This window comes from Anarhichas minor, unplaced genomic scaffold (genome assembly GCF_050575085.1).
Source record: "Anarhichas minor isolate MPS153535 unplaced genomic scaffold, ASM5057508v1 ptg000026l, whole genome shotgun sequence".
Classification (NCBI taxonomy): Eukaryota; Metazoa; Chordata; class Actinopteri; order Perciformes; family Anarhichadidae; genus Anarhichas; species Anarhichas minor.
This window is the reverse complement of record NW_027466472.1, coordinates 7,258,838-7,284,785: the sequence shown is the minus strand read 5'-3', so window position 1 is coordinate 7,284,785 and position 25,948 is coordinate 7,258,838. Positions and strand designations below refer to the sequence as shown.

General features: G+C 40.0%; 1 protein-coding gene across 1 annotated transcript in view; it reads right to left on the bottom strand.

Annotated features, from left to right (window-relative positions):
- The window catches only part of grm5b (glutamate receptor, metabotropic 5b), a 47,509-nt gene that overhangs the window by 15,501 nt on the left and 6,060 nt on the right, over positions 1–25,948 (bottom strand). The window contains exons 4-5 of the mRNA XM_076100206.1: positions 23,839–23,913; positions 23,235–23,409 (exon numbers count right to left, since the gene is read on the bottom strand). Coding sequence (XP_075956321.1) covers positions 23,235–23,409; positions 23,839–23,913 — 250 coding nt within the window. The remainder of the gene's footprint in view (positions 1–23,234; positions 23,410–23,838; positions 23,914–25,948) is intronic.

Genomic DNA, 25,948 nt, shown 5'->3' with positions numbered 1-25,948 from the left:
CTTTGCTCACCATCCTCTTCTTCCCCATCCTCCCACTTTGTCACATTCCACTGCATCCCTCTGCCAACATGTCCTCTTCTGTTTTTACTGTTTCTTAAGTACACAACACATACACCTATGAAAAGCCTTTTCAACATTTTATTCAGTAGGGCAGACTAGTAGCAATTTAGTTTTCACGAGTCAAAATGTCATTTCGACGAGCTATAATGTTAATTCATGGTATAACCATTTTGACGTGTTTCAAATATATTTTCATACGTAGAAAATGACATTTACTTTCCCAGTCAAAACTGATTTAGATATCTTAAATTGAATTATACATATCAGTAATTCCTTTGTCACTAATAAGAATAACGATTACAGATATCTACAATAGAATTTCTACATGTTGAAAGTACAATATCTGAAGTACAATTCCAGATACCTTAAATTACAAGCTGACATATCAATAATACAATTATAGATAAAGAATTCCATTTATGATATCTTTAATGTCATAACAATTTTAGATATCTCCAATGAACATTGCCACTAGTCAGTAATTAACATTTTGACTGGTGATAATTGAGTTGTAGATATCCTTAATTAGAATTGCGACTAAAAATATGACACTATGGATATGTGGACATGGAGTTATAACACGTCAAAATGTAATTGTAGATATCTGTAATTGAGTTTGAATAGAAGTCAACGGTAAAAGTTGACTAGTTGAAATTAAGATACAGATATCTACAAATAATATTTTCCGCTAGTAATAAATTAATTGTTGATATCTATAATTAATATTTGACTAGTGAGAAACAAATTGTAGATATCTTTAATTGTTTTAATTAAAATTGCTACAGTTCAGATTTACATTATGAATATGTTGGCTTGGCGAATGCTATATCTTTGTTTAACAGTTAATATTTTTTGATATTTACATTATTTGTTAGCTGCATGAGTCTGGCATACTGTGTAAAACATGTTTTTAGTCAAAGTTGAGGGTAGCAGCACTGTAGCCATCATGGCAAAGTCTCTAATATCAACTGGTAATCAAACACAAGACTAACGTTAAGAAATGTAACATCAACACTGCAAGCCAAAGCATTCCTGAGCACAACTTGAAGTAAGTAACATTAGCTACTTGTCATTTATATATAAATCCAAAAATATATTTGTGAATCCCTCTGTGGCCATTCAGTGATATTCAGATTGATCTGACCCCATACACTTACAGCCCGTTACGGGCCGAAAGTACAAAGCAACGGCAACATGTACACAAATACACTCCTAACCACACCTGCATTAACAACCAACTGAAAGTCTAAATATCTCTAGACAATGTGTCTTAACTCTGCTTGTGCTGCTGAGGTTTTAACCTCAAATCGGTGAACTTCGCCATGTTCATCTTCTCACTGTCTCACCAAACAGCTTCACTCGCACTGAATTATACGCTCAGTGATCAAATATCAGAAATTAAAGACACTTCAAAAAATATGCAGTGTTTTATTTCCAAATTTATAATTGGCCCTTCAGGAAGTAAAATGTTTCATTAGCTCTCTCTGAAATAATATTTGCTTTCGTCTCTGTCCAGCACAAATAGCATAAGAAATTTCCCAGTTAGCTCAGTAACTCCCACTCATGTTGGAACAACAGATGTAGCAACAATACATTTTCTTCCGAATCCCAAATATTTATAATTGTTTCTTAACATGTATATCAATAATCATTCGTGTGGTCTCAGGTTTCTTTCCAGGCACTCTTGTGCTTAATTGGACAAAGCATCATAAAATGCCATATTCAAACAGCAATGTGGTGACTTCTGTTTTTGAGAGGCCTCTTATGTTGAATCCTCATGAATGAATTGTCTGAAATAGCTGGATGAAAGTAAGGATCACTGACACAGAACAGCTTTCACTTATAGCAGCCTAAAAAAGATACAAGACCATACATGCACTTTTCTAACACACAGTGACGTCAGTCTTCACCTGCGCCTCTTTGGTATCTCGGTGACGCGTCTCTCTAAGTAGGTGGTGAGGCACAGCAGGGGTCGAATGTTACCGTCTGTCAAACAGCAAACTGCAATCTTGGTGTCTAGGCTGAACGCAATGCTCGAAATAGGTCTTTTGTATAACTGCACCACAAAAAACCTTGACAGTAACTGCACGTGTGGTTAATAAGTGTTTTAAACTCAAACCACCTGTGAGGGGTGGAAAACACGGTGGGCGGTCTTTTTGTATCTCCAAAAACGGTAATTTACCTTCAGTTAACTTGAAGGCATATCACCTGCTCTATACTTATATACTTGTACACAGCATAAAAGATACGAGAGGAGCTGATGTGATTGGCTAGGATTAACACAGCCACTGATAATGTAGGATATGCTGCGGGGATGACGTATGTTTTTGGCCAACCCCGGAAAGTTAGCATGTTGCTGGTTCTCGCGACTAAAAGCCAATGGGACTTTTCTATTGGATATTTGCAGAAAAGAAGCTCTGTGGCAAACACAAGTTCATGATACTTACATGTTTTGTTCAGCAAGATATTCTTCTCATATGAACACTTTTATGATTTTTAAAGGGTGAATGCAATCGCCCCGAAGTAGCATCAACATTAAGCTATAAACAAACTGACATACAGGCTGACCAATCCTGAACCCTATCTGTGATCAATATAACTGTTCTTAATGTCATCCTGGTTCTCCGTCTCTCTTTCTCTCTCTCCGTCTTCACATGTCTAAGAGCTCAAGGCCGTTCCCATGGTTTCCAGCCCACGCTCAACCTGCTGTCTGTACTTTGTGTCTCATTAAAGCAAACCGGATTTTAAGTGTATGCATATGCATATACACGCACACACACATGCACCATCCTCTCTCTCTCATACACACACACACACACACACACACTCATTCACTCACTTTTCTATTCACTATTGAATTAACATTAGATGTCCCGTCTCTACCAATATTGAAAATGCAATTTGCATAATAGTACAGTATGCCAGTGTTGTAGGCCAACGCGCTACCTTAAGCAGAACTTTTACAAACCAATTCTACATACTGTGGCCTGAGGCAATTGCCTTTCCATTCTGTTCATTCAAAGTATAAATAGAAACTGGAACTCATTTGCAAGTGATTATTAATTTGTACTCGGTTCTTTCTTGGTTGTGAACTTCATCTCAAGCCTTAAGTTTTCTAGCAAAGGTTGGCCAGTAGGATTAGGTTACAGGAATACTAAAAACACAAAATGCAACTTGCTAATATATTGTCTAATTCTTTAAAATGTGTAACAGTCAATGGCCTGTGTGAGCAGAGCAAAGTAGAATCAAGGTGCTATGGTGAACCTTAGAGTCGCTCTCTCTCTCTCTGGGAAAACAAGAAAGTTGCATTTAGATACAAAGCAAAGTGGATTCTGACTTTTTTGACAAAATTTAAGGACCAACCCTATTGTTTTTGTGCCGATTCATTATTTTCATTTCCTCAAATGTACTTGTTCTATCATTACAAAAACTCGCAGGATATGTTTCATAATACTGTTGAACTGTTAAATTATTTTGAAATCGAATAATTTCAAACACATGCATGCGCCTAGTCCAATACGACCAATAGTGGGCAACAGCGATGCAAAAGAAGGGGCGTAACCTGGCACAGATTTGGGCATAAATGAGTTTCTTTAATTCAGGGGTCAGAAAGTGAAAAAGGTCTAGACCACTCACAGCTTTCACCTTCTAGCAAGCTTGAACCCCGGGAAAATTGCGGCTATTATTGTTCTTTATTCTTTAATCTTTTATTTTATGGAGACCAAGATCTACATCTAAGACAATGTGATTTGGTTATTCTTATAGAGATTTTATCTACATCTAAGATTTTTAAAAAGTGTGCAATGCCTAAGCAGTAGGTAAATAAGGACATTTTTATTGTAATCACAGAAGACAAAAGAGTAAAGAATGGAAAAGGTCACGGTTAAAAGTATTGGCACAGTATCAAAGTGTGAGCTCTCTATTGGAAATAAAATAAAATCAAGAGCTGTTTCATTACATCCCGTTCCCCACAGCTAAACAGGGCCATCTCTTTAGAGCATTCCATCTGAATTACAGTGAGTAGATAATATTTGATCAGTGAATGAACCACAGTGTTTGGGGATCCACAGATTAAAGCAAATGTTAATTTGTGTTATTGTTTCCCTGTGACCTCAGTTGTGCGGGTTGTGCGGGGCTTTGTTGTGGGAAATGTGATTTTCTACATGGCAAAATATTTTAATCTGATCTGAAGCTGTGCTGCCAATAGGTCACTTTATAAATTAATGTCTAAGTTCAATAATATCATGCCACCTGACCCCAACCAACCCACTCTCTAGCTGCCATGGAAACCTGGCAGAGATTCGAGATGAGCATCTGCTGCTTACAACTATACGTACTGCACACACGCACACACACACACACACACACGCACACACACGCACACACACGCACACACGCACACACACACACACACCAGCAGTCCACCAACCAAACCTGACAACATTAATTAGCTGGACAGACAACACGAGTTGGGAACGGGAACACAGACAGACGGGTACGATCTGAAAGAGAGGAAAAAATGAAAGAAAAAATAAATGTAAGCTCCTCTGCATGTCTGTGAACATCGGCAGCGCAACAGCTGCACATTTACGAGCACAAGCTCTGCTGTCAAAATTCAAACCCAGAAATCAAACAAACAAACAAACAAACAGGTGTTGTCCAAAGGATTCTGTGAATTTCGTTGTTTAATGCAGTAAGAATGTGTCTGTTCATAAGCCCACATGTATGTCGAGGTAGCGCCACAACACGGCAACTGTCGATTTGTGTCAGCACACAAAGTAATCTGCAGTGCACTATTTCCACCAAATAGGAAAATACATGCAAAAACACTGGTTGGGTGTGTTTTTTGCGAATCCTATGGAGCACCATTTGTGGAGAGAGTTCACTAGTTGGGTAAGCATTAGCTCCTCCTGCAATAATGCATGTTAGAGTGTTTGAGGCTCAATGATTAATGGATTTTGGATTTTTCATCACACTGGGGACAGGCCTCCACAGTGTGATGAAAAAGCCCACTGCTATCGGATACTGTGATTTTCAGACTACTTGGCACAACCTTTGTTAAAGTCACACTTTATATTTTTCATTGTCTATTTAGCACGTAGACAAATCACATGAAGGTTTTAGAGTGAGGCTAAATGGATAGTACGCACTCAAGCATTTTTTTTGACAAACTGCAAGAAGTATCATCCAGTCCTCCTCGGCCCTCGTCACCTCATCTATAAACAGCCACAGCCAAACGGAGGTCAAAGTTCAACATGACGACAGCAAAATTCATTAAGCCAAATGTCAGAACTGTCTCGGACACAGTGGCGCTAAACTGTAAATGTGTGTGTGTGTGTGTGTGTGTGTGTGTGTGTGTGTGTGTGTGTGTGTGTGTGTGTGTGTGTGTGTGTTACAGAGAGAGACGGATGCAAGGCCTGTGTCCACGTGTGTAACTGTGTAATTATGTGAGTGATCGGACCACTTTACACGCCCGTCATTCAATAACACGCACACACACACACACGCAGCAGAACAGCCTACGCCTGAGTACCTTGGAAGCAGGTTCACTCCTGCTCATCTATCGATGCCACACTTCATTACCCTCCAGCTCTATTTTTTCTGACAGTCTCACCTCTCATCTTTTTCAGGTGTCTCTTTTCTCCCCAGATCTGGATTCTCTTTGTGTCCCCTCTCACCCCATTTCTTCCACTTCATACTTCTCTCCTTATCTGTTTCTCTCACGGTGATTACCTCATTTTCTCTTGTTGCTGTGCATTCTCTATCCCTCTATCTATCCCTCTGCCTATTTATCACTTCAATCTGTGTCTTTCTTAATAGATCACTGGCTGACCATCTTTAACATAATAGTTTCCGTCTTCAATCGTATTCTTTCTCTCTGTTGCTTATTTGCCATTTATTCTAATATTTAATGTTAATTAATGCGTAATGCTATTATCATGGACAAAATAGACATAATATGGACATTGTCTTGTCTCCTTAGCGTCACAACATTAGTGTGCACAAACATTAGAAATGCCCTCACTTCCTCAACTGTCTATACAGATAGACCACAGAGCTAGACATACACCCTCCTCCTTCTCACATTCACCCACACACACACACGCGCACACACACACACACACACACACACACACACACACACACACACATACACACACACTTTGTCCAGGCTAGTTTAGGCAAACAGGCAAAGTATTTCAAATTGTTCTAAACTGATTTCCCCTGACCATCAGACAACAGATGCTGATTTGATATGTGACATGACAGAAACAAGACTGTCAAGGCAGAGGCGAAACACAGAGACGCTAAAAAGTTACAGATACAGACAAAAATATTCAACATTGACTGGTAGAGAGAAACAAAGCGGCAGAAGAAAAGGGTAGACCATTCACAGCCGAACCTAGATTAATGTTGTCCTCCTTTTCATTATACGCACATAGCAAAAACGTGATGGTGAGATCGCCCATTAGATTCCTTCTCATTCATTCTGGACTGACTCATTGAAGCAAACTATAGCCCAGAGAAGGTCACTCGGAGAGGGAGGGATTACGAGAAAGAAGAAGAAGTGACGAAAGCTAACAAAAAGCTTTTTCCTAATGGAGAAAAATGACAGTTCCATTTGTTTAGCATGCTATCTTCAGCACAGTGTATTGACCTTCAGCGCTTATTCAAACTCACTCCATCACTGTTTGTCAGCGAGAAAAAGTCCTTCTTGGAAAACATGCCAAAAGCAATGGGGGAGAATTGGGGAACAGAAGTTGCTGCAAAAACATCACAACACTGTGGTTCATGACTTTCATGTTAAGTCCACAAGCACATATGATCAAATGGAAAATATCCAATTCAATTTGTTTTCATGAACCAATTCACTTTTGATCACTGTAAGTGTGGAGTGGATAAAGAGGGGTTAGGAGGTCAGATAGAAGTAGTAATTAGCCATGGCTTAGACAAAGACAAAGAGTAGAAAGAGGAATGAGGAAAACAACTACAGTAAATTCCACTTCATTCCTAAGGCACATCTCATCATGTCTGAGACCATGTGTGTATATCTTTTGATCAGTGTTTCCCAAGTGGAAACTGAAGCACAAAACCTCCCATGCACTAGTATACCTACTAAAGTATAATTGGAAACATTTTATCTTGAGCGCAAAACGCCTGCATTGAAGTTCCATTCAAATACAAAGTTTGCACTTCCTTGCAGACTTTGACTTTGTAAATTAATTACTTTTTTGAAACTGAAAACAGAAATCCCAAGCTCATATTTAAAAAAGAAAAAGTGGATGAGTGATCACACAAAAATAATGTCATTGCTAACACCACTCTGCCACAAAAACAGATAAATATATTACGCTAAAGGAGGATTGTGTTGTAGAGTGCGTGAACAGTTACTGTGAAGTGGACCATGGATTTCCATTTTAATATTGGCAGACAGTCTTCATACCTACTGAGTAGACGTGCAGCTTAATTAAATTTAAATTACGACTGACTTTTGTGCTTGATGAATGAGAAACAATTGTCCGTTTGTATTTTCCTTCGACTTACAGCAAAACCCCCCCCCCCCCCCTTCACTCTACAAACTGAGGCACTGAAGAAATGTGAATAAAAGAGAGAAAGCAGTGAAATTAGCAGTAAAGAGGGAGATGACGAGTGAAAATAACTCTCGATGGTAGGGTAGAGAATGAGGAGGGTACAAGGGAAGAAAGATGGATGAGTGCAGAAAACAGACATTTATTCCCCTCCAGCTGGGGTCTTTGTCTGGACGCAGTCAGCTGTGGGAGTAACAACGAAATGTAGAGGATACATTGATTCGTCTAAAAATCTGTTGAATAGTGTGAATGTGTGTGTGAGTATATAAGTGGAAAAAACTGACTTTTGACTTTTTTTATATCTCAATGTTTTGGACTAATACAGGTCACAAAAAAAGGGAAACTGAGCAGTGGGGATGAAGAAGAAATACAAATTAAACAAATGGCAAAAGGAACAAAAGCAGCAAGCGACAGACAATGAAACGCATGAGAGGTTAAAGACAAATAAATCCATATATATATATATAAGGCAGGATTGAGAGAGACAGAGGGTCTGACGATAAAGTGACACAGATATGATCTCTAGGGCGGGAGAGATAAAGTGACTGACAGAGGGAGAGAAGAGAGGATAAAAAAGGAGACGGAACTGTGTTTGGTGGCAAGGTCGAGAAAAAAGAAGAGCTTTAATGTTCGAGGTGAAGAAGTGAGTGAAGCAGTAGAGATGTTTTAATACCACCTTTTCCTCCCCAATACCAATTCTGATACCTCAACTTGCGTATTGGCCGATACTGAGTGCTGATCCGTTATTTAGCCAAACAGGACTGTGCTGCACACTGACTGCTGAATCACTCTCCTCCTGCCGGTTTTTAAGATGGATTTGTTGTTTAAAACAGGGCATTATCAGGGAAAAAATAGGGTCCATGAGAGCGTTTAACCAGTTTGTACATCAGTACCGAACGGGCAGGATGTACAGATCAGGTAGCGAGTGACAGTCGTTGGTATTGTTTCTTTGTACCCTAAATGAGCCGATACATGATATGATAATGTGATATTGGATCGGTGCATATAGACTCGCATACTTTCCGATACCCAATCCAACATTTTAGGCTGTATCGGAAAAATTTCCGATACTGGCAAGGGTATCAGAACAACTCTATATCGCAGTGGAGAAGGAAACACAAGGAAAGAGAGATGGAGGAATGATGTCACGGAGGGAAGGAGATAGAGAGAGACAGAGGTTGTATTTTCCTCCTGGTCTGGCCTCATCACTTTTTATTGCTTCACACATAAAAGTGCCATCTCTCATATTCAGCACAGCGGCCATTGTAACATCACCTGCTGAGGTAATACTCCACCAATGTAACATTACTCTCGCTCCCTGTAACTCTGTCATCCTCTGCTTTTCCAACCCTCCCTCTAACATTTTTCCTTTTCTTCTCAGCAAAGAAACCCGGCAGTTTCTACCATCGAAGACCACTTCGCCACATCCAAGTGGTTTAACTGACTTTCAAAGGCAACGTCCCAGCCAGGGACCAGTCTGTTCGCCATTTCCATTTTAAAACCAGCCAAATGATTAAGCAGTTAAAGGAGATGTTTGGATTTTTTTCATGTCTATCTTAATTCAATACTCCACATGCTAAACCAGCCGAGTGTCCATTTAACATATCTTAATTCGCATTTTGAACTATCGTATTAGAAAAGTCAATGGAAATGGCAAAATCTGAAACAAATTTTTTCCCATCGCTTGAGGTGGTTTTGCCTTCGTTGAGAAACAGTTAAATAGTTTATGGAAACAGATTGCCGAATAAATTCTGGCGTAGCGAACATTTAACATGACTGATCAGCTGTTTCCACTGTCTGCACCATCTCGGATATTCCTGTAACGTGCGAATGCTCGTCTTCGTCTCCGGAAAGCATTAAACATGGGCAATACTGGCTGACGTGAAAAAACAATTCAAACTTGCACAATTGAAACAAAATCTTAAAGACCTCCCTCCATTTCTCTCTTGTAGATGAGTTAGATGGCCACGCCGACTTGTTTTGTTTCTGGTTTGCAACGTCTAGCCTACTTCTCCTGCTCATTTATTTGCTTCAAACCAGTTGATGAAAACGCACCGTATACACGTTTCTATTTGTTTGCAACATTACAAAAGTTGAAGCTTGATTATTGAGTGGAAACATGGCTACTGACAGATTCATTAGTCACTAGACAGGATGTACATCGACCACTGACTCATCTGAACCTTTAACCAACAACCTTTAAAGGTCGTGCTAACGACCTTTAAATAACACAAATAATTGAAAGTTGATTTACATTGCAATATATTATATACACCAATATTCAACTATAAAATTATAACTTTACTACAGTAGAGTTGAAATATGTTTACATTTTAAATTAAGTCAAATCACTGGCGCCATCAACATTTAAGACAATATCTCAAGCCACATATATATGTATATATATATATATATATATATATATGTGGCATTGTGATGTATATATATATATATATATATATATATATGTGGCATTGTGATGTATATATATATATAACACATATATATATATTCAAACACACACACCACACACCCTTCTCTACACACACAGCCATTAATGGACAATCTTGTGTCACCTAATGATGGGTCGGTGGCTTAGAAGAAGCGGCAGTCAGAGCTATTCCCTGCTTTACACGATGGCAATAATTATACTGGATGGGCTGCGCACACACACACACACACACACACACACAAACACACACACACACACACACAGCCAGCTTGTCTGTTTGACAGCAGGGATTAGCAAGGAGAGGTGCAGCTAATGCCCGGTAACGAGGCATCCAGCTTATCGCCCACAGAATCATGTGTGTCAGAGAAAGAGAGTATTCGACGGATCTACAGTAAATTCTGTAGACTTAGTATTCTGGCCCTTAATGGCATTGGTACCACATGTCTCCTCTGAGAGCATGTATGGGCGTTAGCCATTGACACATTATATAAAACAACATGACTAAACTGATAATAAATAACAGCAATAAGCCAAAATGGAAAATATATGGCTGTTCATACGCGTATGGACATAATAATTTACATCCCTGTACACAGTGTACATACACATGGACTGACAAGGTTATCATTAGACAGATGTTTTCACTCTTATGGTAGGTGATGATGTAATCTAATATTGTTTATATTCTGAGCATGAGAGCAAAAAATGCTGATTGTCCTCTGTGTGTCCTAATTAACAACGTTGGCATACTCTGGTCTCCGGCTAGCAGTGTTTTTGCTGTGGCAGCCGGTCTCTGTGGTCAGACCGTGTCCCTCGAGTTTGCGCTCAAGGATTTGTTTTGCTTAGATTCATGAATGTCAGCGATGGATTCGTGATTTCCCACATGAAAGCTTAATGCTGCATTGACGAGAGTCTGTTTCACTTTAGCACCAGCAGCTAAAGAAATTGATGGCACTCTTCTGTTTTTGCAGCAGCAACACATACTGTACTTCCAGGTGTTCTCCGGAGGCAATGTGTTTCAACTCTGAGGATGTTTTGTTGCCTTGCAGCGATTCCTGAGCAAGAGCAGGCATTTGCGACACTCCTTTTGGAGTGAGGAGCTAGGAGTACACTGTCTCCTTAGATTTGGGGAGCGGGAAGCTGTAAATCATCAATGTTTAGGGTTTTTGGAGAAGATTACATTTTATTCATATCTCAAAAGTAATCGGGTCGTTTGCAGTATATATCCAGACATTAACGCAGTTTAATGATTCATGTTCCACTGTTGTTTAACCGCATACCTTTGCCCCTGAGCAATCACCCGTGTCATAGGTGTGTTGCCATGTATGTGAACGTCTCCATCTGAATGGAAACAACCTGCGCCAGCCTTCAATCTGTCGAATTGACCTCAAGGATCTGAGTGCAGAATTCAGACACTCACTCTCACTATAATAAGGGGACACAGATGGAGGCATGGTGTATAGTACACAAGTAAACATCCTAATCTCTCTCTCTCTCTCTCTCGCGCAAACTTTCTCTCCGTCACACACTCTCTCACTCCATCTCTGTCTTTCTATGATGTTCTTGCGCTCTGTCTCCTGTGTTGCTATGGTAACAAGCTGTGCGGGGGCCGTGATGCGGCACACATAACACCCATCTCACTGAGCTCACCGGAAGAGAGGGGAAGCGAGGGAGACGTAGACAAATGCGTGACAGGGTTTTGGTGTATTTGTTCGGTGTATGAGTCCGGGGACGACGTCCTCGACTTCCATATTTAGGTGTCATCCAGTTGAAGAAATTGTGTTGAAACAAACATTTTGATGTTGAATAGCTGTGAACGGTATATAGATGTAATGGTCTGCACAGAATTGAGATGACACCTGCAGTTTTTAAGTTGTAACCTAAGTAATCGATGCTAAACCTGGCCACCACCTGCAGATCGCTGTGTTACAAATAATGACACATCAAAGCCAATCAGACTGTCTGATAGTTTCACAAAGTCACCCAACACAGGCCTAATTGTTAATTATAGAGTAGTAGCTCATTAGTCGACATGTTAAGTATTGCCTGATTACAGTAGGTTACACTGATTAACCTCATCTTGATCACAGTCCATCAAAAACTCAAAGTTGTCAACTTTCTAAATAAAAAGATAAGTAGATACTGTAGAATGAAATCCTAGTAAATATAAAGAGTCGGGCTATAAACTAAAGCTACCACCATAAAGCAACAAATTGCATCTGGTATGAATAGGAGCCTGAACTGCTCAGTGGATCCCTTGGGAACATTAAACGCCCACTGAAGGAGAATCTGTGGCTCATCAGAACACAACAAAGAGGGTGTATACCATTAAGCAAAATGGCCCTAGACTTCTTCCCCACCCTTCTGTAACTGACCTCCTAAGCAGACACCAGAGATAACTCCAGTATATTGGAGATCATTAAACGTATGCAGCCGTAGTACCATCAGTCAGCTCAGTTTCTGATAGGAAAATCAAACCGCCAATCCCCAGATACAGTCACTGACAGCTCTTTCATTGAGTTGCCCAGCAACTTTCTCTAAGGGATTTGAATTGGCAGCCATGGACCTCTGTTTCACTTCGCCCTCTTCTTTCTCGTTTCAAAAGTTTCACCTCATTGTTAAAATCAAAGGTTGAGCCACTCTACAACAGCAGATTACAGACCACATAACTAGAAAAAATGATATGTTATCAGCGCCTACTTATTTTAAAAGAAAAAAAGACCTAAAAGGCCAAAAAGCTTTTGGCCGTAAAGCCCATCATTACTCTCAAAGCACAAAAAAGACAGGTGTTGGAGAATCAGGCCAACGCCATTACATGACCATCTCATCTCGACACTAATATCTGTCTTAAAAGGTACAATTATGTGTTGTATACAATACTGTATGTATTTGTGTGGGCAGAGACTATAACGATTGAACTTCCTGAATGTCTCAAGCTTGTTTTTCTGCCAAAATATCCACCTTTTCAGTTTTTCTCTGTATTTCTCTGTTCATTTGGAAGTGAACAATGAATAGTCAGAAGCCGGAGTAAGTCGGTCCATTTCCTAAATATATTTGTAAGAGTCAGCCAAGGCAACCCATTTTCAGTTAACATTTAATTTAATTTGATGACCCATTTCATGCTGTGACCCATTAACACATTAGGCAACTGAACAAATTGCCTGATGTGATGAATGGATGGAAGCATCTGTTTTACGTTGCCCGTCAGGAAGAGCCCACTTCTTAAAAATCTGTGTAATAGACAAAGGAGAACAGTTAATGAAATTCTGAGAATTGGTTGCATTATTTCGCTCAGCCTGTGTCATCAATCCCATTTGTTCAATTGCTCCCTTTTTTTCTGTGATGTGCATACAAAAGCAGAACAACAATTTCAAAACAGGGCGTCTGACAAAACACTCAGCAGCTTAAATTTTTCCGTATTCACATCTTTTCTTTCACTAGGGATCCGCGGTTTCTCAGAGGCATCACAGTTCATATTTCTCTGAATTACCTTTGCCTGGTTTAGAGTCAGAGCTAAATTAAGGCCAATTCATTTCCTGTCCAGGCACTTTAGGAGATGGCAGGGCAATTCTTCACACACAGCCTTTCAAATGTGTGATGGACGACAAGCAAGTATGTTTCGAAGAGGAGGGAAGGAGGCTGAAAAGGTGCTGCAGATTATGGAAATAAAGTAGGGGGAGGCAGAAAGTCAAGTGTGGAAATGGAACGGAGGGACGAAAGAGCACAGACAGCAACCACAGAGGTTATTTGTGTCTCGATGAAATTCATTTATATCCGTCAACGTGACACCAGGGCAAGAAAAAATACAGTTCAATGAATGTGCAGGACATAAGCAGTTCTCAAAAATGAAACAAAGAGGGAACCCTTTAGATTCCTGTGTGGATTACTATAACGGCGACTATTAAAAGGATTATTTTTGGTGTGTGTGCGAGTATGCTGAGCCACTAGGCTGACGTAACGGTCGGTTTAATCTCACAGCGTAAATCTCTGAAATTGAGCAGCGAAATGACGAACTGAGAGCTCACAACAGACCAACCACGCAAACAACACAATTTGTTGTGTCAAAAAACAGATTCATAAACATGCTAATTCAAAAAAAGGACACAAATATATATAATAAGTCTGGTTAACCTTCTTTCCACCTCACTTTGCTACTATCGCTCTCTCTCTCTCTGTCTCTTATGTCTGCCGGTCTGACTCCACCTCCGAGCCTCTCTAATTCCCAGCACTTTCCCCATCGGAGTGCTGAGAGGATAAGGCCATTCCCTCAGAGAGCAATAAGAGGATGAATATGTGTTTGCAGGTGTGTTTGTCTGTCAGCCCATGCCTAAGTGTGTCTAAATATGCGCACATGCATTTTTGCATGCTGCAAATGTGGGTAAGTCAACTGGATACAGGTGTGTGTGTGTGTGTGTGTGTGTAAGTGTGTGTGTCTATATGCCCACAGGTCTGCCCTACATATAGAAAACATCTTAATTCCCTGTCAAGAGAATCTGAGAGTTGGAATACCCATTAGAAATTCCTGTGTATTCTTCTTTTGTTCTTGAATCCTCATCCTGCAAAGCGATCACCAGCAGTCATTGATCAGCCGCTCTCGTTCAGTGGGAACAGAGAGAAGGAAAGATGAAGGGGATGTGCAGCAGCAGAACTGCTTAATGATTTGATTTTTGGGAACAAAATATGACTAGTATGGAACCAGAAAGGATTGCAATCACCAGTTTCTATTTTTACTTTATTTTACTTTATTCCTTAAATATGCTGTTCAACAAGAAATACTTTGAACCGTGAAAGCAGCACCTTTGAAATGTCACATTTGTGTGACTTTAAAGATGTCCTTTAATCTGTTGCTTTACCGAATCGAATGAAATGTATGTATGTCGATTGTTGTGTATGTTGCACTTTAATGTGTTGTGATTTGTATGGCTGATACCTTGTTATCTGCATCAAACAACAGTTCACATCGTTTTTAGCCTCCCTGCATTGGCTTCCAGATAACTCCATGATTGTTTGTTTTGTGTTATTATGTTGTTAATATTTGTAAAGCACTTTGTAACCCTGTTTTGAAATATATTTTAATCATTATTATTCATCATTATTATAACTTTTATACCTTGTAATGATGCACGGGTTGACCAGGTTCAGGCTGCACATACAGTATTAGAAAGTATCACAGGTTTGGGCAACAGATCAAAAAGTGACAAAGCAGCGTTCCAACTAAATTATCAATAACTTACAAAAACATTGCATGCATAGTCTACCTTCTCTTAACCTCTCTCTCTTACAGGGTTGGCTGGGTGCGGGTAATAAAAAAGACTGACCATCGCATCATTATTACCTTGGCAAGATCTCAATGGGACTTCCTCGTAAAATAAAGGTAAAATACAATGATAAATAATAAAAACAGGAAAGTTGTTGTCCTGGATATCGCCTTAAGTCTTCCCACTCAATTCTAATAAACATTCATGAGCAAACAAGTTAAACAGAGACTAGAAAGGAAACAATGTTTTTCATGGTTTCCTTTCTGGTCGAAGGAAAGAAGAAGCAGGAAGAGAGAAAAAAGTAAAGTGTCAAAAAGACAGAGAGAGAAGGAGACAGAGGGGCCAACGAAAAAAACCAAGAAAGAGAAGGAATAAAATGTGAGTTGAATAAAAAAATCTTTGATATTGTATAGTTTCGGTTGAGCAGCGTTTTGATCAGCTGTCTCAGAGGACTTCACCCGAACTGACAGCTGAAAATGAAAGTCAAGGTAGAGTTTCGTTTAAAATGTGTTGGGTTTAAAATGTGAAGACATAAACCTGCCGAGTTCTTTGATATGTGGTTGACACTTATGACACCTAGTAAGAAGAGATCCAAGGAACTTTGCCTTCGGAAAAGGGCTTGATGTTGTACAACAAAAGAATGTCAATAACAATGACAAAAACACATGTCACATCCAATGAAAGTTGATGGCCCCTTATCTGACACATTACCAAACATGTGCATATTTGTCAAATAACTACAGAGTTTTGAGTGTTTCATTTCATAAGTAAAGCCAATGCGCAAGTGGTTAAAACTTTCATTCTTTCTAATGGCCATCAGTGGCCGACTCCTCTGGTTGCAGAAGAAGTACGATTGTATGTAAGTCGATAAGAACATTGTGAACATGAGTTTATGGTCTCAATCGCTAGTTTCAAGTCTTCTTCAATACAGCATGATGTTCATTTAGTAAATGATGGTCCATTTTGACTAAAATAGACGATAAAGCAGGGTATATTTTAGGGCGTGGCTACCTTGTGATTGACAGGTTGCTACCACAGCGTTGTGCTTTTAGTTCATGGAAGTTAATTGTAACATTTTGGTTGCCTAAATATGTCTTATCTAGCATTCAGCTGTACTTAGCTCTACCCTCTTGTGTCACTTCTGGTTGCAAAAAACAAAATGACTACCACCAAAAGCCAAGATAGCAACGGCCAAATGCCAAACTTAAGGTTTTAAAACAGCAATCCACAAACCAACTGTTGCTCCAGAAGTAGGAAATCAAAGTCATTCCAAATGCGTAATGACACAAACAATAAAATATCAAGATATACTTGACAGTATGTCACGATTAGGATGAGAAATAGAGTCAAGAAAATGCAGTCCGTGTGTGCATGCATGCATGTGTGTGTGTGTGTTGAAATGTCTCCCGCAGTGGACCTCCAGAGAGAAGCCATGAAGCCACAGACCATGTATTGATCTCACAACCTTTACAGATCGCACCGTAGGAAGTTCACTCACTCACCAAACTTAGTCACTCATTTACACACACACACACACACCTGCCTACACGCACAGTGTCTCACATTTGTATTTCTAAGATGCACAAACTCATAAACACTGACGTTGTATAATCACACACACACATTCACACACAAGTTCTAATACAAATGCTAAACTAATTTCCATCTCCATCCATCATCCTTTCCTACATATCCCCCTGTGTTTAATTACAAGCCATCTTTTAATGCAAAGCTATAAAAAAAAAAAAAGTGCAGATTTAATTTCCATCGTTCGCCAATTAAATGACACTAAACAGCTCCTGTTTTAATCAAGGGTGAATTAACATGATACTGGAATACAGACTGGAATAGACCGTGTTGCTGTGTGCATGTACAGTATGTGTGAGCGTGTGTATCAGGACCTCCGTGTGTTAATGTGTGTCTGTGTAAATGTGTGTTTGCAAGGACAGATACATCCCAAACCCGGCAGTGATGCGTAAATTACACTCCTACTGTGAGCGATTTGCTTTTCATGTCTGACACAAAATCTTTTATTACCATGCTATTTGAAGGCCACACACACACACACACACACACACACACTATACCGGTCTTCTCCACTCTGCCCTGAAGTGCTAATCTCTCCTCTCTTCAACCATCTTCTCCCTTCTTTCCATTTCCTCGCCTTTCTGCATCTCTCCTTCCCCCTCCACAAGGAGGTGCGGCCTTAACGGACAGCTGTGGTGTGAAGTGGGACACGGCGGGGATCTGACCTCTGTTAAACGAGCGGTACGGGGTCTCAGTTCGCACACATCACACTCTTACACTCTTGACAAATATCAAGCAGCTGGATTTAGAGAGGGGCAAAGTGACGGTGTGAGAGACGATGAGATTAAGTCACAGCTGAGAGGAAAGAAAAGGAACAAAGTGATAAGTTAATAATGAGACGAGACATTTGAGGGAGTTATGAGAGATGAGAGGGCAGTGGGGTCGTAGAACATCAGCACAGAAGTCTTCAGGCATTGATCTGAATCTTTACTGAAATGGCCATTAGCATTATCAATTAGCCTTTCTTCTGACAGCGATGATTAGTTAATGTCACTCTCCGTACGACTGTTAGCTCCACAGAAAAACCTCCTGACAGTAACACACACATATGCAGATGCACATAGCCATTCATATAAACGCATGCGCATGCGCCACATATCGCCCCAGCTGCTATGCTGGATTCATCCAAATATGGTAGGGGATATTTCCATGGCAACAGCAGGCAGAAGGGGTGCAGACTTGTGCTGGATGATCAGCTTTTTGACTTTTTGATTCAAACTATTCTCTTTCAATTCATTCAACAGTATAGTCGTTTCTTTAGCACAGTCTGAATATCGGCCTCGTATGAAAACACAGAGAATCCAGCAGTGGTAACATTCTGGGCATGGAAATGTAACTACACTGCTTGAATTGTAAGGTCGCAAATTACATGGATTGTTTTTTTTAATCTATTATATAGTTATAGAATTAGTATTTGCACTGTTTAACTAATGTTTTGGCTGATTTTTAATCAACTCGGGTCTCCCCATTAAGGACACGCAGAGCACAGAAAATGTTTTCCTAAAAATCTGTTGCTGCGAAACAGCTGCAAATGAGAAAATCCTGCCATTTATAAATGGTGACGTGGACACACAGTAACAGGTAAACAGGAGACAGTGCTTGGGAGAGAAACATATTTCAAACTGAAATGTCTGACCATAAAATACATAGATGTTGTTGCTGTGAAGTCAACCATAGAAGTCATAGCGATTATCACTGGCTGCCCTGCATGGCATGGGTGGAAATTTATTGCAAGGAGGGACAGTGTATTTTGTGTAAGCGTGTGTGTACAAGAAGGTAAATACCATTTTAAACGTCTGATGCCTGACCCATTGAGCCATACATCTACTGTAGATTGTTTATTTGTCTGGTACAGTGTATAAAACAACACAAACACACACAATCTGCAATCTTTCTGTAATAAGTAATTTACAGGCCCTGCCAAACATGCAATATCACAAAAAACGGTGTTTGGACTAATTCAATATGTATTTCGGGTGGTGGATCGTATGTATGGCTGCAAAATATGGAAGAAGGAAGTGCAATTTTACAAGTGGGGGCTGAAACAGATTCGTTTAAGTGGCATTGATAAGATATTATTTGAATTTGAGAAAGGAGATGATGTTTCGCTTAAAGACGGATAAAAGAGGTTATTTAGCTGATTTAGGGGAAATCTATTGACATGAGGCCATTTGAATTTGTGCCCATAAGTGTGTGTGTACGTGTAGCTGTGTAAGTGGTGGTGGGGGGGGGTTGTGTGTCCCATGTGGCTTGATATTTATCTCAGCCTAGCTATTCATTAATGGGTCTGTAGCCTGCTGGCACAATGAGGAATTATAGGACAGAAGCAATCAATACACCCAGGCTCCAAATCCAGACTGTGTCTCATAGCTTCCTTGTGATGTGGTAGTTAGCCCCGGGACCTGATGCGGGTCTTTTTATATTATTAGTACAGTAAAAAACTAGATATACTAAAACAAGAAACACAGTGAAACTGAGCATCTGCTGAAGCTTTTTAAATTGAAACAATTGAAACTTTAAACTTTCATGTAAATAGCCGGCAATGGGAGTATTCCTGATGTCATTCTAAGGTCTCCACTGCACTTTCAGCGAGTGAACATTCAGGGCCAAAGTTGTGCGGTTTGAAGTCGTCATCACTCATGAATGACAAAATTGCACTAAGCCTGTAAAAAATACATTGAGTGAACAAACATTAATTTATCAGTTAATTATAAGTGCAATGTCACTACAATGTTTATTCCGAAATTTCAAAATGACAAATAGTGCAGATACTTTATCGAGAGGGAGCCAAGCCTAGAAGGGGCACAGAGTTGGATTCAGTAGGAAGAGTTTAAGGTTGAAAAATCGGGAAGTTGCTATCAATGTCTACAATAATGTTACTGATCATTAAACGTATCAGGAGCAGGGTACCAAAGCCGTGTCACAGAGGACCCATTCAGACTAATAGCAGGAGGGGGTTAAGTGTTTATGTATAAAAGTGTTTCTCAAAATGAGTTCCCTATGAGAGGTTCGAGGATTAAGGTCAAAGAAAAGTGACAGTGACTTGCTAACAGCCCATCTCAACAACACAAATGTAATCTGGACATCTTGTAGTAGTCTACTCTATTAATGACCATGCTAATCTGTCCTTGGTATCTGAATAATCTTCGGTGTGCTCTTGTGGTAACGTAATTATCCTGGTGTTAAACGGGTGTCTGCCCAACTGGGCTAATCAGAAGTTCCTTGCACAGACCTCCAGTGAGCACGGAACCCACCCGTGACCATCTCCAATTTACAACTACAGTCCGTTTATGATACTGACGCTAACAAAGGCTGATATTCAATTAACTGACCTAATCAAGACAGACTGGCCAGAGATGGAGGACTACAAGATATACTGTACTGCAAAAAATCTATTTTAACAAGCCCTTAGGTTCCATATTCAGCCATAGAAAACTGCTTTCTTTACACAAGGGGAAAGAGAAATGGTGTGAGAGCTTGAGTTAATTTAAATACTTTTTCACTTAGATAAAGGAATTTTAATTTGACAATGATCATTGATTGTGAAATGAGGGGGACTGTTCAACTGGTTTCTAGATGGTGTTGCATAATTTAAGGAAACTGTTGGCATTAATTTGGCAACAGGTTATGTAAGCTAAATGTCCAGGATAATGACTCAGATTTAATATCAAATAACACTTTCTTTGGTTGGTTGTTAGAATAAACAGCAAATTGCTGTGCTGAATTACAGAGCCAAACTTTCTTTTGCATCCATTATTCACATTTATTCATCCAAGAATGTTTTGGCTTTTGTCTTGCTAATTGGTCCAATTCCCTATGATATGCAGTCATGGCCACTGCACATTTTACTGGGGAGAAGTTAAACAGCCATGCTCTTTGCCAGCTGCTTCTTTTTTACCTGACAGCAATGAGCTTCACCAAAACAGTGTAAGACAATCCCGCTATACCCCTGATCCCACTCTCTTTCATGCAGGTGCTCTGAATAACCAATAGAAGAAACAATGACAACCCAGCAACAAGGATGAGAACCCTCAACAGTTTCCAACCAGCCAAAACCCCAAACTAGGTATATTGGAAAAAGTCTCTCTTGTGCTGTGTTCACACAGCAGCAAAACAGTCGGCTTGTTCAAGCGCTCGTTGAAGTAGTAATGTCGTTAAAAAAGCACTGGGAACTGGCTAACAGCATTCTATAGATGGAGCTGAATAGGGTGAAACAAAAACATATGATTGGTTGAGTCTCCAAAGCATTGGAACGCTGAAAAAAAGTTGAAAGCAGTTCAACTTTTAATTGAAGCACCATGAGAGTTACAGCGATCTCTGCGAAGAAACAAAGCCCAGGTTTCTGCAGCCATCTCATTTTGACTGAGAATTAAAGTGATATAGGAAAAAACATTTTTATCCACATATTCACATTTGAGAGCTTCCATTATATTTCTGCTGCTGACCAGTGGGAGGTAAGGTGTTTTGCTCAAAGGCACATTCACAGTAACTGTTACAGGAGGGGAGAAGGGCCAGTTTTGTAGCTCTGGGCCACCATTTAAAACAGATGTGTTGAACTGATTCGTGATCTTTCTCTCTCTCCTTCCACTGTCATCTATAATGGCAAGAAAAACACAACCACCAGGAGTACGGTTTAGTACTTTACCTCGCTCTCAGCAGGATGACGACGATGATGACGGAGATGAAGATGATGATGAGTAAGATGAAGGTGGTGATGACATGACCATCGTGGTGGCGATGACAACAAAAAATGATGCCGTCTACAATTTAGTTACGCAGCGCAGATCACTGCGGGAAGAGTAGAATAGAATTGAATAGAATTACATTTGCGGCATTATAATGGTAAAAACATGAGAATGGGTCCAATCTATTCAGTCTATTTTGTTCTCTGCATATTGGCTGGCAAAGGTGCTAAAATAAATTTCCATCTTATGTTTATTACACAGTTGGCATGGCAACTAAAGGGCTTCGAAGAAATTTTCTATACACACATGCACACAAACACACATATACACATATATATATATATACACATGCACAGATGTAGATAAAAACAACCCTATTTGGAAGGTTACTTTTGCAAGTGAAATGTAGGAGGAAGTCATCTAAGCGAGAACAAAGCTTAATGTGAAAACCACCGCCGAAATTCAGCGCGTCTGTCCATGTGCGTTATTGTGAATGTGTAAAGGACAACAATGTCTCCTGCTGTACGGTTTGGCTGTACAGTCTATTTGGGTATTTACCACCATTCAATAGGCTCTCTATGTTTGTGACACAAAGACTACTGATCCACCGTTTTTCAGAGGCAAGTTTTTCTACCAACAAGTCCCAGAGGTCCCTTGGTTCAAAATGAACTGGACAGATTAATGTCTTTGAAAAGGAGTTTTTAAAACAAAGTAGACTCAAACAAGAGTTTACCCGTCTATATATATATTTACCTGTTGTTCAGTGGTAATGTCAAGCCCTGGCTACAAAAGTATACATTATCTAGCACACTTCTGTAACAGAAGCAGGCCATCTCCACTGAATTAATGACCTCATCCACTATATAAAAACATTAATGCACATTTATGAAATAAAAAAAACTAGAAACTAAACTGATTACAAAAGAAGAAATGTCTGAATCTGTCTAACTCGGTTCAGCTAATTACATTGATCTATTTAGGATTATCAGTCATTTACTTAATTAATACAAAATAAAACAATATGTTACTAAATCAGCAAATAAGACTTGCCAGTTTTTCAGTTGGGCAATATTTGGGGCTCAATCAGTCACCTTCACCTGAAGACGTGTGCAGAATAATTACAAAATGTGGGAAAATGCAACCAGCACTGCAGGTCAAAGACCCGGTTGAAGTTACTTTGCAGTTTCATAATCACCAGCTGGATGCACACTTCATGCACAGAACTTGGTTGAAATTAGTAGTGTATATTTACCAGCTGAGCTCTTCTTATTGTAATGTTAATATCTCCGTGTTTATATTCATCAATGGATCTCGTAAGAGGGTTATTTCAGAGAAGAGTGCGGAGCCACAGCTTTGCCTCTCCATCTGCCCTCAAAAACATCCAGTGGCTGAAATCCCACCGTTTAAATATAGCTGCCTGACTATATCACATGGAAAACATATTTTCTTCCCAACTTTCCAAAAACTGAAAAAGACTCAAAGAGTAAACAGAGGAAATCAAGGATCCATTGATGCATCTCAATCATATTAATAATTTCCTGGGGGAACCCCTGTAATGTATATCCCCTGTTTAAGGAAAGTAAGACTTTGTAGCTCCACTGACCTGCCGATGAGCAGGAACTCTCCGACCAGCCCCTGGCGTCTCATGGCCATGAGGATGTTGCGGACGGTCATGCCTTCACAGAAACACGCCACCACCCTGGCTTTAGGCAGGTGGCCCCTCAGTCTCTCCAGCAGCCGATCAAAGCTCTGCTCTCCAGCATTGCTCCAGATTTTACCTGAGATTAAAAAAAACATGTCGGACAAATACAAACATGGTCTGTGACGGATGTGATGCGTTCTGATCTCTGTTGCGTCATGTGTTGTGAAGTGCTGAGTGTCTTTTGGGGTTTCTTTGTCACAGTGTTTCTATTTTATTGTGCTCAAGTGTCAGACACCCGATAGAACAACAGGCCGATCTTTATTGTTAAATACACGGTTTGTCTTCTTGTTTAGTAGATAAGTCTATAAGCTGTGAGGGCAGGTAAATGTATTTTAACTGCTGACACCATGGTGTACTTGTTTGACAAAAAGTAAAATACTAACGAACCCTTCCGCCAACTGTACACCCACAAACATTCAATGCAGTTTCTAACTTGACTACAACCTTCTGTAGCGTTTGGTATTAAAATTGATTAACAGTGGTTGTCTTGACCCGAGTACCTTACCAGAGTGGGCGATACAGATGCCCTCCTTGGCTGCCATGTCCTTGAATGCTTCCATCCCACTTTCACCATAGTTGCCTGGAAAACCATAAAAAAAAGGGAAGGGTGAGGAAGATTTAAAGAATTCAGTTTTGTTTTAGAATTACTCAGAAAACAGTTTTACAGCAGAGGAACATAGATGGATGTGCGTAAAGATACGTAGATGTAAAGATAGACAAATGGATAAAGGGGCAACCTGTAGCCAATGAGCATTATTGATTCCATTAAAGGAACAAATGAACATGGATGGATGTGTAGATGGATAGAGACATACGTATATACATGCATGCATATGCATAGGAATGACATAATGACAACAAACACAATTGATTTAATTCAGGTTTCGACTGACTTGTGCAAACCGAAAGAGGACATGTGCAATCGTAAGTAGTCTAATTCTCCCTAATAGCCAATATTTGTTGGGTGGAAAAAATGACAGTTAAAGACCTGATCCCTTCTGATTTTCAAAAACATGCCAAAAACATGCCCACTGCAGTAAACTGCCTGCTACTTCTCTTCTCATGAAAGCTCAAATTGATGTCAGAGAAAGCATCTCCCCACTGTGGCACCCGTTTCTTTGCCAGAGAAAGTGGGTGACCTGGAATTTATGCTAATGAATGGTTGTAAACACTGGCAAAGAATATGATAGGATTCCCCTCTTTAATTTCTCTTCCTCTCCCTTTGATCTCTTCCCCTACTCTGTGATGACGGAAGAAAACATCTAAATGATCTCTTCCTCAACCTTCTTTTTTGTTTTTTTAAACCAGTGTTTCGGTTTTCTCACTCAATGACGTTGTTACATGTTCTAATGTTTCCTCCTTTTTACGGAGTATTGTATATTATCAACGATAGAATGCAGTCTAATTTGGCATTATTGATCTATGCTCTACTTAAATTGATGAGGCTAAATGAAGAGGTCAAAGGAGAAGAAGTGATAGAAATAGAGTGAGGGAAGGATAGACGGGGAATCATGGCACGAAAGGAAGGTACACAGAGAGAAAAAGGGGAAAGAGAGGGAGAGGAAATGTACACAGAAAGTGTCAGACATCCCACAATCCCTGACCGCTACTACATCTCAGTGTGTGTGTGTGTGTGTGTGTGTGTGTGTGTGTGTGTGTGTAGTCAGGCCAATGATGAGTGTGGTGGAGCGAAGTGTAAAGTCCTGTAATTAGTGTCTCAGTGAGAGGAATGGGAGACAGATGGTACAGACCGTCCTTCCCCTGCACACATTGACACACTCACACACACTCGTGCACACACGCACACATTCCTACTGTTACCATCATCAAAATCGATAAAGCTTGTAACCTACTTCACTCTGGTCTCAAAAGGGATTTATGTGCGAGACATCTCTCTCTCTCACACTCTCTCTCACACATGCACACTCGGTAAGCCTATCATGTGTCTCTTTATCACTCCAGTTCTGCCTCTCAATGTCTCTAACACACATGTCCTCCATGCTACTTTATAATACTAGCACACTCTCACACAGAAATACTAAAGCTGTCCCATCCCTACCAAATAAAAAAAGCCACCCACAGACACACATTCATCAGTTCATCATCACTGTGGACCAAACAGAATAGGGAGTCAGTCTGTCCGCTCTTCCTCACTACTGAACCCCAAATAAACCTCATATGACCTCATATGTCATGCATGTCACTATGTATGTCATCTACGTCACTAATCATCAAATGGCTTCATCGGCTTTGACATGGACTGTGAATAAATACAGTATACATGCAAAGCAGAGTGAAAATGAACACAGAGTCTGACAACCCCTTCAATTCCAGCTCTCTACGTTCAGTACAGCAGTTGATACCTGCAACTCCTGCTTACTTCAATTCACCGTGACCACTTTCTCCCTATTGCCTTAAATCGTGCCCTTCATTCATTAACACTATAGTCATGTAGCTCCGCGGTGACCGTCACATTTTGGAGGCAAACACCTCACATACAGTGCATGTAGTGACTCGCTTTGTTTCATCACCTCCGTCTGACAGAGACAACTGGGACATCCAGCACTGAGATTGCACATTCACAACGTCAATCTGTTTTCTTTTTAACCCTTTAA